A 17,150-nucleotide genomic window follows, 5' to 3' on the forward strand; every position below is an offset into this window, starting at 1 on the left:
ATCTAAAAATAATTTAAAGTTAACATCACCTTAAACAAGTCAAGAAAAATTAGGGTTGTGGTTAAAATGCACTTATGTGCCCTAATTATGTACCCCGACAAAAATTTTCTATTTTGGTTTTAGTGTATTCTTTTAAAAATATGCCAAAAATTGAAATGAGAAATAGCAGTATCCCATGTTCTGAAGCTTAATTTCAGGTAGTTCAAAGTAGAGTGGAGTTCAGTGCTGATTTAAAAATCAAAAATGGAATCTTTGCTTATTGGGTCCTTTCATAGACCATCAATTCCAGTTCCTGCTGAGTTTTCTCCACTCAAAACCAGTATGTGAAGTTGTACATTTTTGCTTTTTCTATGTGTGTTCTTGAATTCGTGGGATTTTTTTTAAGTATTTCAGTTTGCATGATGTAGTTTTCTTGTGTATTTTGCTTGTTAATTGGAAAAGTTACTTCAATCTTGAGTTCATTTCTAAGTTCTGGAGTCTAGTACTTGAAGTTCTAGTTCCACATTGGGTAATGTTGAGTTCATTTCTAAGTTCTGGAGTCTAGTAGTTGAAGTTCTAGTTCTGCATTGGGTGTTCAAAAATCTTATACCCTTTAGTTTGTTGATGATTTTGTCGGATTGATCTGTATTTTGCCCCAAGCGTGTAAAACTTGAATCTTTTTCCTGGGTCAACAGATAATTGATTTATCTATGTATCCGTTGTCATTTCTGTGAAAGGAACTGCTATTTGTGGGTTCTCAAAATGGCAGGAATTTTTTAGTGTTGTAGCTTTGGATGGTATGATTTTCTTGTAATGTCAACATAAATGTTCAAGCCCCTGGAGTTTGTTCTAGTGGTAAGAGTGCAGAGTATGATGTGTGGATTAGGCGTTCATCATCATGGGTTTGAACCTTACTGCAAACACAACCCTGGTAGTTAAGTGGAAAAGGCAAAAGCATAGAGCGGCGGACCCATTATCTCCAAGTTGCTGACGTGCACCATTGACTCTAAGATATTCTTGGTTATTGTTGAAGAGTCTCACATCGGATGAAAAAGGGATGTGTTGTCTCCTTTTTATGGTCTTTGGGCAATTCTCTCCTTATGAGCTAACTTTTTGGTTTCTATGTGCTTGAGTCACATCCCCGGAAGTTCTTAATTTCACAGTAAATGTTAACAGTTCTATCCTGTTTGGTTTTCTTGGTGAATCCTTATGATCCACAAAACATGTTCTTTTCTGGTGGTACGTTAATCGCCATATTCTTTATTCTTATGTTTCACTGTGTGAGTTCAGGCATTTTGCTTTTAGAAGTCCAACCTGTTCTGTTGTTTGCCTATTTTCACGAGTAAATAGTGTGCTAAATCTTTTTCTAATGTGAAACTTCTTGCTGCTGAACTTAGCTACGTTTCATTATAAATTTTAGATTTTCCGACTTAGTTCCTGTTTCGAGAACAATTTTAATGCTCATCTGTCAGCTCCCTCTGGCTGGGTATATGCAGTGAGTACTAGAAAAGTTTGCTTTCTTGATCATGTTTTGGTGCTGGTTGAAATTCAAGAGATCGTGTTACAGACTTTGAGATTATGGATGACCAAAGTAGTGGAGAGAAGGAGCAGAAGCTCTGGCTGACATGTTGATATATGGTGTTTCCTTTTTGAAAGGACCAAGCAATGATGATAATGGTTGTTCAAATGATACTGCAAAAAGGACTTGTGCTTTTAGATGTTGCAATGTGCTTTTGTGTATTAAATTTCCAGTATACACTCTTTACTTACCATTTGAAGAAGCTATAATCTGTAAAGTATAAAATTGCTGTAATTTATATGTGGTACCAATTGGAGATTTAAATTTGATTTTCTTCATGACCTGAATTATGTTTAAATGCCTCTGACATCATAGGTTCACATGCAATAGTACGGGTTTTGAAATGTAAAGCATGGAAGAGACCAAAAAAGCACTATTCCTCTTCAATGAAGTTGCAGCGGCAGTATATCACGCAAGAGCATGTTGGAGGAAGTGATCTAAGCACTATTGCTGCTGATAAAAAACTTAAAGGGAGATTTTTGGTGCACGCATCATCTGAACACCCTCTTGAATCTCAACCTTCTAAAAGTCCTTGGGACTCAGTTAATGATGCCGTAGATGCTTTCTACAGGTTCTCGCGGCCCCATACCATAATAGGAACAGTTAGGTCCACAACTCCTACATTGAGCAACATAAGATCTGCAGGGTCCCAAATGAATTGGCTTCATGCCTATGGCTTATTTGTTTCCATGTTATATGAGTTGCCATAGGATTTGGTTCTGACCCACCATTCATTTGTGTTTATTTATGTCATCATAATTCTTGTCAGATTTTAGTTTGTGTAGCTTGTAATGCCTTACCAAGAAATGAGTATATTATTAGTGCATCTGCTTTCAATTTAATTAGATATAGCTAGAGTAATAGGTTTTTTGATCGAGAGGGTGCTAAAAGATGTTAATTTCGTAGAATCAGCTTGATGGATAAAGCTCAGAAATTTCATGTGTTAGTACACAACAACATTTTCAGCTTACAGAGAACATGACCTTAGATAGGAGGGTATGGAGATCATGTATAAGGGTAGAAGGTTAGTAGGTAGTTCTGAGTTGTCCTATTAGTAGCCTATTCATGTATTTGGTTTGATAATAGTATAGAGCACCGTGTCGGCTGTAGTATTAGCCTATTCATCTAGTCTTTGACTTTTGGTATATGATATCATCTGTGGTTTACTCTGTTTAGGTGATTGCACCTTCTTGTTGTTGTTTATGGTTTCCTTGCATATATGCTCCACAGTCCACACCGCTTTGATATTACTTGTCATGTTTCTCCCCACCATCATTTTTTTCCCATTTAATTACTGCTTTGATTTGCTTGAGCCAAGGGTCTTGTGGAAACAGCCTCTCTACCTCAAAGAGGTAATGGTAAGGCCTGTGTATGCGACTATGCTCTACTCTTTCCAGACCCCACTTTGTGTGATGCACAGTGTATGTTTTTGTTGTTGTATGCATGTATACATTATATATTTATTTTTGAATTTTGATAGATTGGAAGTACAAGAACAGTAAACTTACATTACTTTTCTTTGAGCAGGCATTGAGCATAATTTCAGTTTCTCTCCTTGCAGTTGAGAAGTTCTCTGATTTTTCTCCATTATTTTTCACTGGGGTGTTAGAGGTGGGTAAAGAACATTCTTAGATTCAACTTAAGATGTGATCTGCGACGACAAGATTTTTGATTATCACTATATTTTTGCAGGCCATTGTTGCTGCCCTATTCATGAACATTTACATAGTTGGTTTAAACCAGTTGTCTGACATCGAAATAGACAAGGTATTTTTCTATTTACTTAACATGGATCTGATTTCTGAATGCAGAACTATGCATGCTTCACTTTATCTGTGTGAAGGCCTTGTCGAGGACTCATCTTTCATGTTTTGTTCCGTCGTTTTATCTTTGGGGCTAGAGAGCGAGCAGACATGGGTGGGGTACGGTTCCGCTGAATGTCTTCTGGTCGGGATAGGTGGGTGACTCTTGTGTGTTTGAGAGGGGGGGGGGGGGCGTATGTGCAAGTACATGTTTATAGTAATTGTAAATCCTGGATTTGCCTTTGGGAACTCGGGGACACATTAGAAGCTTTTAGAACTCTCAAAGTACAGCTCTTTTACTCAATGTTTATGAAGATACTTGAGTATCTGGATTGTCAATCAGTACACATAACATATACACTAAGTCTATAATTTTACGCAACTGAAGCTGAAATAGTATCATGTTTCATTGACATCTGATGGGGTGGATGGGAGCTAGTTTTAGTCTTTTGATTCTTTGCTTCTTGCACCCACGGTAAGCTAATCCTCTTTTGTTGTTCCCCACCAGCCTCTAATCCCTAGGTTGCAGATTTAAGATCACTTTGGGTGGTGAGGTAACTCATGTGGGAAAACGACTAAGGTCTACCCCTCTATCACCTGCATCTCAAAATTTTTTCTCCTACTATATTCATCATGAATCGAAACTAAGTTGGTATAAACTATCTGATAAAAGCTTTACAGCATTTTTCCCTTAACCATTAGGGAATTGACCAATTCATTGTAATCCTGATGTACTACAAAATCTTTCCTGATCTGTCTGGGGAGTGGGGCTATAGCAATTAGGGTTCTTCTTTCAGAGGAAAAGTTCTTGGGAGTATATTTAGTTTTTCTTAGTTGATAAAATACTTTTCAGCAGTTTTTTCTACTTTGGCATCTGAAGTATTGAGATGTTTCTTTTCAGGTAAACAAGCCATATCTTCCATTGGCATCAGGGGAATACTCTGTACAAACTGGAGTGATTGTTGTGTCGTCTTTTGCCATTTTGGTAATATAAAACCCTTCCCTTTAAGCACTAAAATCTTCGTCTCAAGCTGTGAATGCATTCCATCTCTTATATTGCAGTTGTTCATATACGTGGTAAACATTTATCTTCAAGATTCCCCAGCCTAATCTTCATTGAGTTAGAAGAAAAGTTAGAAGGTAGAGAGGATGTTGTGGGTTGGTGAATATTGTTAGCCCTTTTGTCCCTCAGACTTGTTGGGGTCATGGTACATGATTTTCTTTAAAGCAGAGTCTCATTTTAAATATCCTGCCTGACATAATGCTCAAAAGTTTGTTTTGGGCATGTAAGCTTCAGGTTTTGTTCAGTTGGTTATACTTTTAGCTGCTGGGGAGAGCATATGCTTATGTGCTTTACTGTTTAGATTACTTAAAAGCAGCATCCTCCATAGTCCCGACTCCTGAGAAGGTAAGATGCAGAGTATTTTGTTGACATACCTTGTTTTCCACCCTTTATTAGCAGTTTTAAACTTGGAGAACTAGGGGTTGCTATTGCTCTCGCCCCTCGGAGATTTCTCGGTTATCCACCCAAAAAATTAGGGTTGCTATTCGTATCTTGTGTTTGTCTTTTTCTGACACCTAATGATATAGTTTGTGAGTCTAAAAGGTAAAAGGGTTCTAAATATGAAAAAGATTGAAGCTCATTCAAGTATCCACAGTCTGCACTAGAAGGCATGGCATCATCCTTAGTCACAGAGGCCAAAATATTGGTTGCTCAATTCTTGGGTGGTTATTCTTCAGTGATTGATGTTCTGTACTTCTGTTACTGCTTTACATTCATTGTATATAAATCAAAGGAATCATGAAATAGCATGTGAACTTCCAATTTCCACTTTCAAAAGGATTAAAATTTCATCCATAGATATTCACGTGCTCATTTCATGACTACAGATATAACTCTTCTCCTTTCAGAGTTTTTGGCTTGGATGGATCGTTGGTTCCTGGCCTTTATTTTGGGCGCTTTTCATCAGTTTTGTACTGGGAACTGCCTATTCAATAAATGTGAGTTGATTTCATTTTTGCCACTAATTGTTAGTTATCAAGATTAAGAATTTATTTATTCTTTTAAAATAGAATAAACTCCGCTGTTCTTTACAGGGTAACTTGACATCACAAATTCTTTTTGTTATATAAAAGGAAATGGAAATTGGAAATAGTGTTGCAGTGTTTCTTCTCTTTTCTCCGGTGAAGTTAAGAACAGAAAAAACATGCAATCGTAATTATAAAAAATTCTGTCATTTTGTGTCAGATAAAAGGCACTAGAATATCCCATGCTGATGTCGAATGTTCGTTTGCACTGTGGCAGAAGATTTATTATGCCTCTGATCATGGTTGACATCTGGTTGAAAACTGTTACAGTAATTTGGGAATTCAAAAATTAGTTGACTAAGTTAGTTAAACACTGTTAAGCTACAATAATCAGTGTAGTGGTAGTTAGTTAGATGTTAGTTATAACTGAATTTGTTAGATGGAATAAGTCAGTCAAGTCTTTATAAATAGACAATGTAATCATCAGTTACATTCATCATGTTGAATATACAGATTTCTATCTCTCTTTCTAAACTCTCTCTTCCTGTTTTTCTTCATTACTAACTTTTTTCTCGGGAAATCCTGAAACAGTGCTTCAATCCTCAAATTCATTGCGAATTCCTGCAATCGAGTAACAAAAACAGATGATTGCATTAGTTTATAGTTTTATACTTAATATGCAGGAACTGAGTTCCCTTAACACCATATTACTCCATGGTTCTGTTTCATAAGTCTTCCTATGATAATTCACTTATAATCTTATTGATCCACCGAACTGACGATTAATGGTTCTCTCCTTCGAATTGATTAGCTTCTAATGGTTCCAAGAGTTTTTGTTCCTATGAGAGGTAAACCTGGGGTTCTGGCGTTAAGGCAAAATCAGTTTGCTACTTGTTCTTAGTCTCTTGAGTTTTCGCTTAGTTTTGTGGTTGACTTATCTTACTTCTACAATTTTGAAGTGTCAATCTAATTACCCTTGAAGTTTCATTGGGTAGTAGTAATTTGATCCTCAAATTTTGACTGGTATAACTGATAAAGTCTAACTGTTAATGATTCTTCAGCAGATGTTCGCTTTAGATGGGTTATAGAGAGAGAGACTCCTATCTAGAAACAAGAATGTTCCAATATTTAACAAAATTGGAACTGCTATATATTTTTGGATGAAGGGAGTAAATGTGATAGCTTGATTTCTCATGCAACAATTTAATAGAGGATTATTCTAGATTCTTCTATGGTTCTACCACCATTTTACCTTCAAAAGTGTTAGAGATCCTCCTGCAAATCCAAGTGTCTCCCTCTTAGTTTTGATTTGCACAATCAGATCAGATTTGTGTTTTTTGTTGCTTGTCTCATTAGTTTTGGCTTTATCACAATTTTATAATAAGGACGCAATAATAAAGAAGAACAAATACTGCCATGAATAATAATGTGGTCTGGCTGACAGCTGACTCAGACTACTGCAATTTTAATTGCGTTCCAGTGAAATTTCATCATTTTCCATGTAACTATAATTGCTCTCAGAAATGCATGATAGTAAGTAGTAGGCATAAATGTGGAAGGTCAGAAATGACGGTTGGGAGAGGCTGGCGAACTAGATGCTCTCCAGAGAGTTTCCTTAACTTGAATAATTTCACTTCCATTCCTGGGTGTAAGATCAGTAAAATGTGTGTGATATTACAGGAAAGGTTTCTAATTGGTGTTCGCAAAATGCTTCTACATTTTCAGCTACCACTTTTGAGATGGAAGAGATTTGCTGTGGTTGCTGCAATGTGCATCTTTGCTGTACGAGCGGTGATAGTTCAGATAGCTTTTTATTTGCATATTCAGGTCTGTGTTAATTGCTATTTCTACAATTTATGCTTATCTTTTTGTTTTGCCCACAGAGAATGTATAGATTAAAGTATTTACTGTTCTACATGAAGACCTGATTTCAAATGTCAGAACAAGTATGATTTGATAAGGACCAAAAATCTTCTACTCTGTTATGTGATGTTTAGACTTCATTTATTGGAAAAGGGGGGGGGGGGAGTCATCTGGAAAACTCATATCTATTTCCTTGTGCATTCTCCGTAATCATCGTATTTAAATACATATTTGTTTGTCAGTTTGTTGTAAATATATATTCCTATTGACTAAAAATGAGATCAAGTATGTGTAAAGTTGTAGACTACCTGAATCACCTTTATGTCTGGTACTCCTCTCATTTCCTGACATAAGTATTTCACTTTTCAGACTTATGTATATAAAAGAGCAGCTGTCCTTTCAAGACCTTTAATATTTGCAACAGCATTTATGAGTTTTTTCTCAGTTGTTATAGCATTATTCAAGGTAAATTTGTTCTCTAAACCTGATTACATAAAAGATCATTTTTGTTTTAATCTTTATGAAGAAAGACACTTATTTTGTAAACCATAAGAAGAAATTATCGCAATGGAGGTCTAGGTGTTCTTTGCTTAGAAGAAGTAAATGTGTCCGGTTCATTACTTTGGTTTCACATAAAAATAATAATGGGAGAATTCGCTTCTCTGTTATCTAGTCTCTAGGTAGTGTTCATCCAACGATGTAGCACGGACCATGTAAACAGATTTATTTTGGAAGCATGAAGATATCTTGACACAAATAAGCAATTTAATTGAATGTACTATTAAGATACAGACTTCAGCAATGAGACATTCTGCATCACAAAATGTGATGCAAGGGTTAGTGGTTGAACTCTTTCCACTAATCTTTTTTTTTTAATCTGGTAACAGTTTGTATTAAATTCAGTACTACCTTAGTACTGGAAAAATCATATTTACAGAAGAGTATAAGAAAATAAATTCTAGACTGTTGGATTAGGAGGGGAGGCAGTAAGAGTCAAAAGAGATGGTGGAAGCTAATACCATCATGTGTATGGTGGTCAGTCTGGAAAGAAAGAAATGGAAGATGTTTTGAAGATAGATCCAATTCCATCCACTAAGTTAAATGGAATTGTATAGTATCTCTAATTTTTTGGTTTAAACAGCTTTGTATAGATGATATAGACCAGATTATAGATTTGATAGGAAATCTGTAATTATTCCTTTTTGGAGGTAGCCAGCATATCTTTAATGCTGAAGATTCAACCTTACCAGTTTCAAAAAAAATAAATAAAAAAAAATCTAAGGACTGTTTCAGTATCATCAGAAAGCCTTTGTACACCACAAACAGAAAAAAATACAGTTAAGCTTGAATTACTGTACATTGCACCTCCTATCTTCAAAACATTTGACATTTCTTTCTCTGCACATTGTCCACCAAATACATGCTAGGATTATCCTCCATCTATCTCTGCTTCTTGCACCAACTCCAGCTTCCTCCCAGCTGAAAGGAATGTTGACAATCTTACTAGACATTGTCCATGAGATGCCTCTGAGATTGATAGTAATCTTCCACTGTTGATCAGTGATTAGACAGTGCAGAAACAGGTGATTAACTGTCTCAGCATTATTACCACACAAAGAACATCTTGAACATAGGATATCCCCCTCATTCCAGATTTTCATGAGCAAGGACAGACTCATTGGCCAAGAGCCAAGTGAAACATGCTACTTTAAGAGGGTAATCTTCCAAATTTGCTTCCATGGACAGTTGGTAATAACTGGCTCAACTTGATCTAAAATCTTGTACCCACACCTTACCTTGTATTGACATTTGCTATGTCCCTTGCACCATAAACAGTCCAAAAACTTGTATAACTCAGTCAACCTTGGAATCTCCCAGTCATTCAAAGGTCTTCCGAGTATCAAGTCCAATCTCTGATGGTTCCACATCTCAGAAATCGTTTTGTATTGATGTTGGGCCAGAGCAAAATATCAGGGAATGGAGCTTGTAACCTAGTAAAACCCATCCAATTGTCTGTCCAAAAAAGAGTTCTGTTGCTATTGAAAACCTTGACATCAGACTCACTTTTAAGAAAAGTTAGTAGGACCTAATGGATCTCTAGAGACTTACACCATAAAGGGTAGTAACTTCTTTAGAGACCCAATTATCTAGAGATTTAGGAATCCTGACAGTACCTCCATAGCCATTTTTCACCTTTTGAGCTTTACTCAGATTCTTGAGGTTTTCGATACCTAACCCATCTTGACTTTTCCTTCTAATAAGATTTTTCCATTTGCTAAATGGAAACCTCTTCCTTCTTATTACCTTGTCAATGTAAAAGATCTTCTGAATTTATCCCTACTATGAGTAGCAGCCTGAGGGATATGGAATAGGGATATCATATATATTGGTTAAGCATCTAAAATAAAGTTAGTCAACATTAGTCTGCCTCCCAATAATAAATATTGTGATCTCCATCTGGACAACTTCTTCTCACACTTCTCCAAAATTGGATTCCAGATTTCTTTGGATTTGGATTTTGCTCCCAAAGGCATGCCAAGATACACTGAAGGCAAGGTACCCACTACACCACCCAAAATCTGTGTCAGATACAACATATAGGTACCAAATTAATTGGAATAAGGTGGCTCTTATATTCCAGTTAATGTGAAGCCCAGGGATGCCTTCAGAGAAATCACAATTAATCTCTAAAACAACCATTATTCCTCATCCGCATCATGTAAAATTAGAGTATCATCAACATATTCTAGATGAGTGATCTCTAGATTATATTCATTGTGTTTCTGGCAACTTCAAAATCCTGACTCTTTTCATTTGTCTTAGCAATTTTAAGCATGTTGTTAAGATCCTCCATTGCTATAACAAATAAGAAAGGGATAGGGGATCCCCTCGTCTTATCCCTCTATTGTAAACTGAAAAAACCTTACTGGTGTCGTATTAGTAGGATGGAAAATTTCACAGTTGAGATACAGAATTTCACCCAATTGATCCACTTCTGTCTCAGTTTTCTGTGGATGACCTCAAGTTGACATGGTCATATGCTTTGTCAATCGAGTTCGCATAGGATGTCGGGCTTCCTTTGTGGAGATTGATTTTAGACCATGTTCCAGTAGCTTTTCTATATGGTCACTGTCAACATACTAAATCATATTTTAAATTTGAGAATTGGTGGTTAAACTCTGAAGGTTTTTTTTGATAGAATCAAAAGTTGGTGGTCTTCCTTTGCGTTCTCTGGAAGCCTAATTACATTCGGGCTTGTAAACTTAAAGCTCTCAACGGTAAACTTAAAGAATGGAGCAGGGGAACTTGAGGCTTCAAAAATCTAAATTGTTGAGTCAATTTGCTGATTTAGATTCCATATTAGAAAGCAGAGAATTGATAGAAGAGGAAATTGTAAAGAAAGCTACTGCCTTCATGGAATATGAAAAAAGCCAAAAGCCTTAGGAATGAAGAGGTGTCCTGGAGACAGAGATCTAGAGGCTTATGGCTCAAAGAGGGGGACAGGAACACCTACTTTTCCCACCAAACTGCTAGTGCCAATAAGAGATACCAGTGTTTTGGATGGCGAAAGGCGACAATGGCCTGGCTCGCCTCCCCTCGCGGTGAGGCGAGGCACTTGCCTTTTGAAATGAGGCGCCAATTAATACCAAAAATTAAAAATATTTAATCGCATAGATAAATATCCAAAATCTCAATAGCAATAACATATATTAGCAAATAATTCAATTCAAAAACTAATAGTAGATACTAAAAGTCTAGAACTTAAAAGACCCAATAATCAGAAGACAATACTAGAACTCTACAACTAAAAGTTTATTCTTCTTCAAAACTATCCAACTCTTTATTTTTGAAACTCGTAATGTTGTATTCTTCAGCATTAAGGGCATGCTGGCCACCACCAAAAAGTGTCAATTGCAAACTTCCTATCAAATCTACAATCTGGTCTGTATCTACTATACACAACTGTTTACACCAAAAAAGTAGATATACTATACAATTCCATTTGACCTTGTATATGGAATTGGATCTATTGTCGAAACATCTACTGTTCCTTTCCTTCCAAACTGACCACCATATACATGATAGTATTAACCTCCACCATCTCTTCTGGCTCTTGGTACCTCCTCTCCTTACCCACCTCTTCAACACGTTTGATGTACGTTCTGGCATAGTCCAATTCTAATTTGAGATGCTAAGGAACAAATTCCAGATTTGAGCAGTGTAATTACAGTGCAAGAAGAGGTGACTGTTGGTTTCACTTGTCAAATTGCATAAAAAACACCTAGGACCAGCTGTCTACCCTTCTTCTGAAGTACTTCTTGTGTTAAACAAGCTCTCTTTATCACTAGCCAAGTGAAGCATTTCACTTTATAGGAGTATCCCCCTTCCAAAGATAGTTCCAGAGGTGTTTTGGCCTCTCTGCCATCACTTGGAGACCTCTTCTGTAAGCACTGTTGACTGAGAAAAGGCCTTCTTTGCTGTGCTTCCACAACATCCTGTCTGTGACATTGGCGTTGAAGATCAAAACTATCCAACTCTTGAAGATCAACATCCTCTACATCATTATATTGCTCCTCATCTTCTTCCTCATATTCTTCATCAATTAGTGTCCGAGCCCTACTTGAAGTTGAACTTGTATGTGTAGTTTCTACTCCTTTGTCTTTGTCAAGTGCTCTTGATCTTGAAGAAAGTTACGTAAGATGATAGATACTCTCAGCAATTCCAATTGCCATAGCAACACTACCCCAAGTAAGATCATCATCCTCATATATTAGTTCATCTTCTTGATCTTCGGGGCATCCAACTAACCATTCATTTGAAATTTTGAATCCAAGCAAACTGGATTAATGAGTTCACAAGCATCATAAGTCATAATGACGTTTCAATGTTCTATTGTACTTAATGTATAGTAGATCATTGAGACGCGATAGTGCAAGCCTATTCCTATTTTTGGAATGAATCTGCACATAATTTATAGATATTAACTAATGTCTAATAGATACTGATAATAATATAATATGGAAATTAGGATATATCTTTTTACTTGCGTGTTCAAACACACTCCAATTTCGCTCACATCCGGATGAGCTACAAGTTAGGCTTAGGGCCTGTTTGGATTGACTTTTTGCTTATGACTATAAGCCAAAAGCCATAAGTTAGGATTTCTAACTTATGACTTTTGGCTTATTTTTGTTATTTTGGCTTTAAAATAAGTGCTTAAAAGCTATTTTGGCTTAGAAGCACCTAAAATAAGTCAATCCAAACGGGCACTTAATACTTTCATGGCAAACTTTTGCAATTTGGTGTTTTACTACCAAATAGTGACCACCATTCAACTATAATAAAATGAATTTAAAGGTTAATGAGCATAAATAAGTCAAATAATTGAAGTAAGAGCTAAATCAACTCACTTACCCGATGACCTTATGTCTTTAGCTCTTTTAGCCGGACCACAACCAAATAGTCCATCCGCCATTTTGTACCTAGGAAGCTTAGCGACTAGTAAATCTTGTATTGCTGTATCGGGGATCACCTTCTCAATTACATGCATAATACTCATCCCACAGAGTCTTTAGTAAAGTTCCCTCCTCTTGAGCTTTATAAAACATTCTTGGGTTCAAAACATGGCTTGCAGCATGCAAAGGCCGATGAAGTTGGTCTAACCACCTTGCATCAATAATTTCAAACACTTTCTCATTTTGCTTCTCAACTCCACAAAAACCCCGTGGATTAGTTTCCTTGGCTCTATCCATTGCTTCATAAATATAGCCCATTGGTGGTTTTTCTCCCTATCCACCAAACAAAGCACTTTTGTCAAAGGGCAACAAACTGTAAGTGCTCGAACAACATCATTCCAAATGTGGGCAGAAATAATAAGGTTGACAACTTCTTTCCCCAAAGTTTCTTTTGCAAATTTACTTGAAGTCCATTCAGTTGAGAGGACTGAAATTCTCAAGTTTTTCCTTTGTATGTACATAAACTGACAAAGTTAAGAAGGCCGTTGCAAATCTTGTCTTAGCGGGTTTTACCAAATTTCTTTCCTTGGTGAATTTTCTTATCAATTTTAACAACAATGACCTTTGACTAATGTAAGAATGGATTTTGTTGGCCTTCTTAAAAACAGTTAAAGTAAAATTTTTGTAATTAGTAGCTAATGAGTATTAAGTATTGACTATAAAAAAAGTTAAAGGATAGGAGAGTGATATTACCAGAAGCATATGGATTAACCTGGATGCTGGACTAATGTCACTAAAGAACTAATTTCTCTCATGACGCTAGACTAATGTCATGTTGCTCAAAAGAGATCAGAAATGAAAACTGAATATTTGATGTAGCTAGAAGTCAAAGTAAGGCAACAATGTAAAATTCACTAAAAAGTTTAGAAAACTAAATTTCTCTCTAGCCTCATAGCCTGAAATGTGATCATTTTTAGATATTTGCAATAAATCCAAGCTACGGAAAGTCATCTAATTTTCACATGCTACTGTAGGACATACCTGATATTGTTGGTGACAAGATCTTTGGAATTCAATCTTTTACTGTCCGCTTGGGTCAAGAGAGGGTAAGTATCAAAGTCTGGCTAATGACTTGAGGCATTTGTTCACTCTATTTTATTGTCTCATATACTTGACTATACTTGTTCACTTTTGGCAGGTCTTTTGGATTTGTATTGGTCTACTTGAAATGGCTTATCTTGTTGCCATCGTAGTGGGTGCAGCATCTTCCAACACCTGGAGCAAATATTTTACTGTAATCCACCTTGAACTCTTATAATTGTTTCATAGAGAGATTGTTAATTATAAAAAAACGAGAGCAAGTAAATAGATTGCTAAAGACTAGCTGTTACTTTATCCTCCTCAGACTCCAAGTTTGGGGGGATTACACTAGGTATGTTATTGTTGTTGGATCTCTGCCCTGCATGAGAGTTTTTCTTCTAACTTTTGAGGCTTATATAACACGACTCCATAGAGAAGTGTAAACACAGCCAAATTAGAAGTCTGCTTGCTCATCTATCTGCATTGTTATTTCATAATCAAGGATTTTCAGCTTTGGGGTTCTTAACTTTCAGACAAAGCAAGAGAAGAATGTAATATTAATTTGATTGAAAAGGAAAATATCTCTCATCCTTAGCACATAAATCATATATCTGTAGTGGCTGAAGTCTGTTACCTCATTTTTACTTGAAAAAAGAAACATGGGACAGGCGTGGCAAATAATGACTTCATTGCCAGATCCTCCCAACAGAAAATATAGCCAAATTTCTTCCCTTCTGTTATAAATCATCACCACCATCGCCTTCACCAATATCCTGTAGTGGGCATCTCCCCTTTTTGTGCTCCATCTTGCTGGAGTAGTGTGTTGTAATTAAAGAAGCAGTCTGGACTTTATTATCAAGAAGAATTTAAAAAGGTAAACCTAGTCTTTTCTTTGTCGTTGCTTTTCCTTCCATTTCTTCCTACAGGCTTTTATCGTATCTTGATTCTACTTTGTATCCTACTTTCTTGTTTGTTCTTAGCTCTTTGTCTTAACATCTTCCAGAAGTTGTCGTCTCAATGAGGCAGTGGATTGGGGTATCAGTTCATTTATCCTGTTTTTGTCTGAGATATCAGGCTACATGTTTTTACCAACAATAAGTTAATCAAAATAGGAAAAATTAAGTACCAAATGTTTCCAAGATATTGTTACTGACGCAACGGTGAGTAACCAGTGTATGGTCATTGTGTAATAGGTTAGTCTTTGTTCAACATTTGAGCTTCCAAATGACTTGCACTGACATGTGTACTTATTTTTGCATTTGTCAGATTCTGGGTCATTCTGCTTTGGCTCTTTTACTTTGGACTCGTGCCAAATCAGTCGACTTCAGTAGTAAAGCAGCAATAACATCCTTTTACATGTTCATATGGAAGGTAAGATTTCTCCCAGCATTCTGGAAAATGTAACGAAGTCATGGAAAATGACTGCACGTTAGCTCAAAGCAGTGGCGTATTCAGTACGTAAAGCAAGAAAATAAAATCTTTTCTAGCTTTATTGTTGCGCATAAACATATCTTTGGCCTTAAAACTACTGTACCTTTGATTTTCCTGCACTTGCTAGAGTATAATGGAGGTACAAAATGCTAATCTCTTATTGGTACATGCTTATATCATCTGACTTGTACGAATTTTGATTGCACTTATTTAGTCTCTTAGCTTGGTGTTCAAGCATGACCTTTATCTGAAGATCCTTTGGTTGAACTTCATATTTGTTTTTCATTTTTGATATAATAACTATGTTCTTATTAAATATGTTATCTTAAATTGTAACTCTATATTATCTCATGCTGTAAATCGAAAATGATTTGGGTTTAATAACAAGTGTCTTTACGGCTTTTTTCTGACATAATACCCGCACTTAGTTCTTTGGACTAACGTTAGGGCAAGTAGATTAAAACCATAGAGCAACATGATGTCGAGAGAATTTTACAGCATTAGATATTGACCAGCCTTAGTTCTCAATCTCAAGAACAAACCTAGGTAATAACTTTCTCTCCAAGACTCGACTTAGATTTTCCCCCACAGGAAACATTGTTTTTATAAGCTTACACAAAAGTGGAGTAATATGTATAGAAGCTGAAGGGGTGAAACTCGCAATTTATAGTCTCAAAAGTAATCATACTGTAGCATCAATAATGCCTATTTTACACTACAATAGTGAAGAATACTTTGGCAATATCACTACAAGGTTAAGCTTGAATCTGTTGCTAGAGTTTTGTACAAAATGTACCTTAGTTTCTTTCTTTAATTAGCTTGAACCTTGCATATACAGTTCATCTTTTTAGGACTCGTTTCGATCAATTTAACCTTTTTCATTATTGTTGCTGGCAGCTTTTTTATGCAGAGTATCTGCTCATACCGCTCGTGAGGTGAATGAATGTACAAGCCTCTCAACTTTCACTGGAAGTGGTAAAGTTCTCCTAGACTTTGAAAATTATTCTAATTCTGGTAAATGTAATTTTGGGTAAAAGAAATTGCACCTAATTGTGTTGCATTTTCATAATCAGATTAACTGTTTCTGATTATTCAGATTCTGTTTGATTATTCCCTTAAAATAAAGGGAGAAGGATAAAAAAATACTCCCAACTTTCGTCTAATAGTTAGCTTTACCTTTCGTTATACTATCTGGCCATTTATACCCCTCAATTGGATGTTTTTTCCCAAAATTTACTAAAATTACCCGTTTTCCTTTTAAAATTAATAATTTATCCTTGATAACATACGCGTAGGTTATAGTTGCGGAACTGATGGTATTAAATTAAAAAAATCACGCATGGCAAAAGGGAGTTTTTTCCTAATATAAATGTGAAAAGAAATATTCCCAATTTATCCAAAAATATTGTACCATATCTAGAAAGGTTTGCTTGCATTTTCAAATATTGAAAGTGCTTGAAGCTACTATTTCCTTTCAAATTTAGGTGTCACACTTTATTTTTTAATCTGTATTTACATTTCTATAATTAAAATAAGTTAGGTATATTTAAGTGATTGTCTCAATTCAACAGAGTAGAGATCAGCTTAATGCTCTTCTATTATGATTCATTTATGCTGTGTTCAGGAGGCAAAAGATAATGTGAAAATGTCAGTTTTAGGTCCTATTATACTTGGAAAACTCTAGCATGGGAAAGGGAGATCAAGGGGGGTGTTTGGTACGATGAAAGATGTTTTTCTAGAAAATATTTTTTTTTTCGGAAACAATTTAAAGTGAATTGAATTATAGGATAATTGTATATAATAGCAAACTAATAACCTAAAATAAATGGAGTAGCTATGATTTGATTTAATTGTGCACTATAGCAAACGTTAGCCAAAGTTTGTCAGTCGCCTCTCTCTCTTTATACACAAAAGTGTATAAATTGTGTTTCT

General features: G+C 35.9%; 1 protein-coding gene across 4 annotated transcripts; it reads left to right on the forward strand.

Annotated features, from left to right (window-relative positions):
• On the forward strand, window positions 1-16,381 carry LOC101263529 (homogentisate phytyltransferase 1, chloroplastic). Of its 4 annotated transcripts, none has more exons than XM_026031903.2 (12): window positions 1-319; window positions 1,874-2,160; window positions 3,086-3,169; window positions 3,251-3,325; window positions 4,262-4,345; window positions 5,272-5,361; window positions 7,069-7,215; window positions 7,621-7,716; window positions 13,742-13,813; window positions 13,906-14,001; window positions 15,054-15,158; window positions 16,116-16,381. In XM_026031903.2, exons 1-12 carry the CDS (start codon window positions 244-246, stop codon window positions 16,155-16,157), a joined length of 1,254 nt encoding a protein of 417 aa, XP_025887688.1. In that variant the 5' UTR covers window positions 1-243; the 3' UTR covers window positions 16,158-16,381. The 4 variants fall into 4 exon arrangements, with proteins under 4 accessions (XP_025887688.1, XP_004242907.1, XP_025887690.1 ...); XM_004242859.5 differs by having other exon boundaries at window positions 7,114-7,215; XM_026031905.2 differs by lacking the exon at window positions 7,621-7,716.
• The last annotated feature ends 769 nt before the right edge of the window (window positions 16,382-17,150 follow it).

Source organism: Solanum lycopersicum, chromosome 7 (assembly GCF_036512215.1).
Source record: "Solanum lycopersicum chromosome 7, SLM_r2.1".
NCBI classification, from domain to species: Eukaryota; Viridiplantae; Streptophyta; class Magnoliopsida; order Solanales; family Solanaceae; genus Solanum; species Solanum lycopersicum.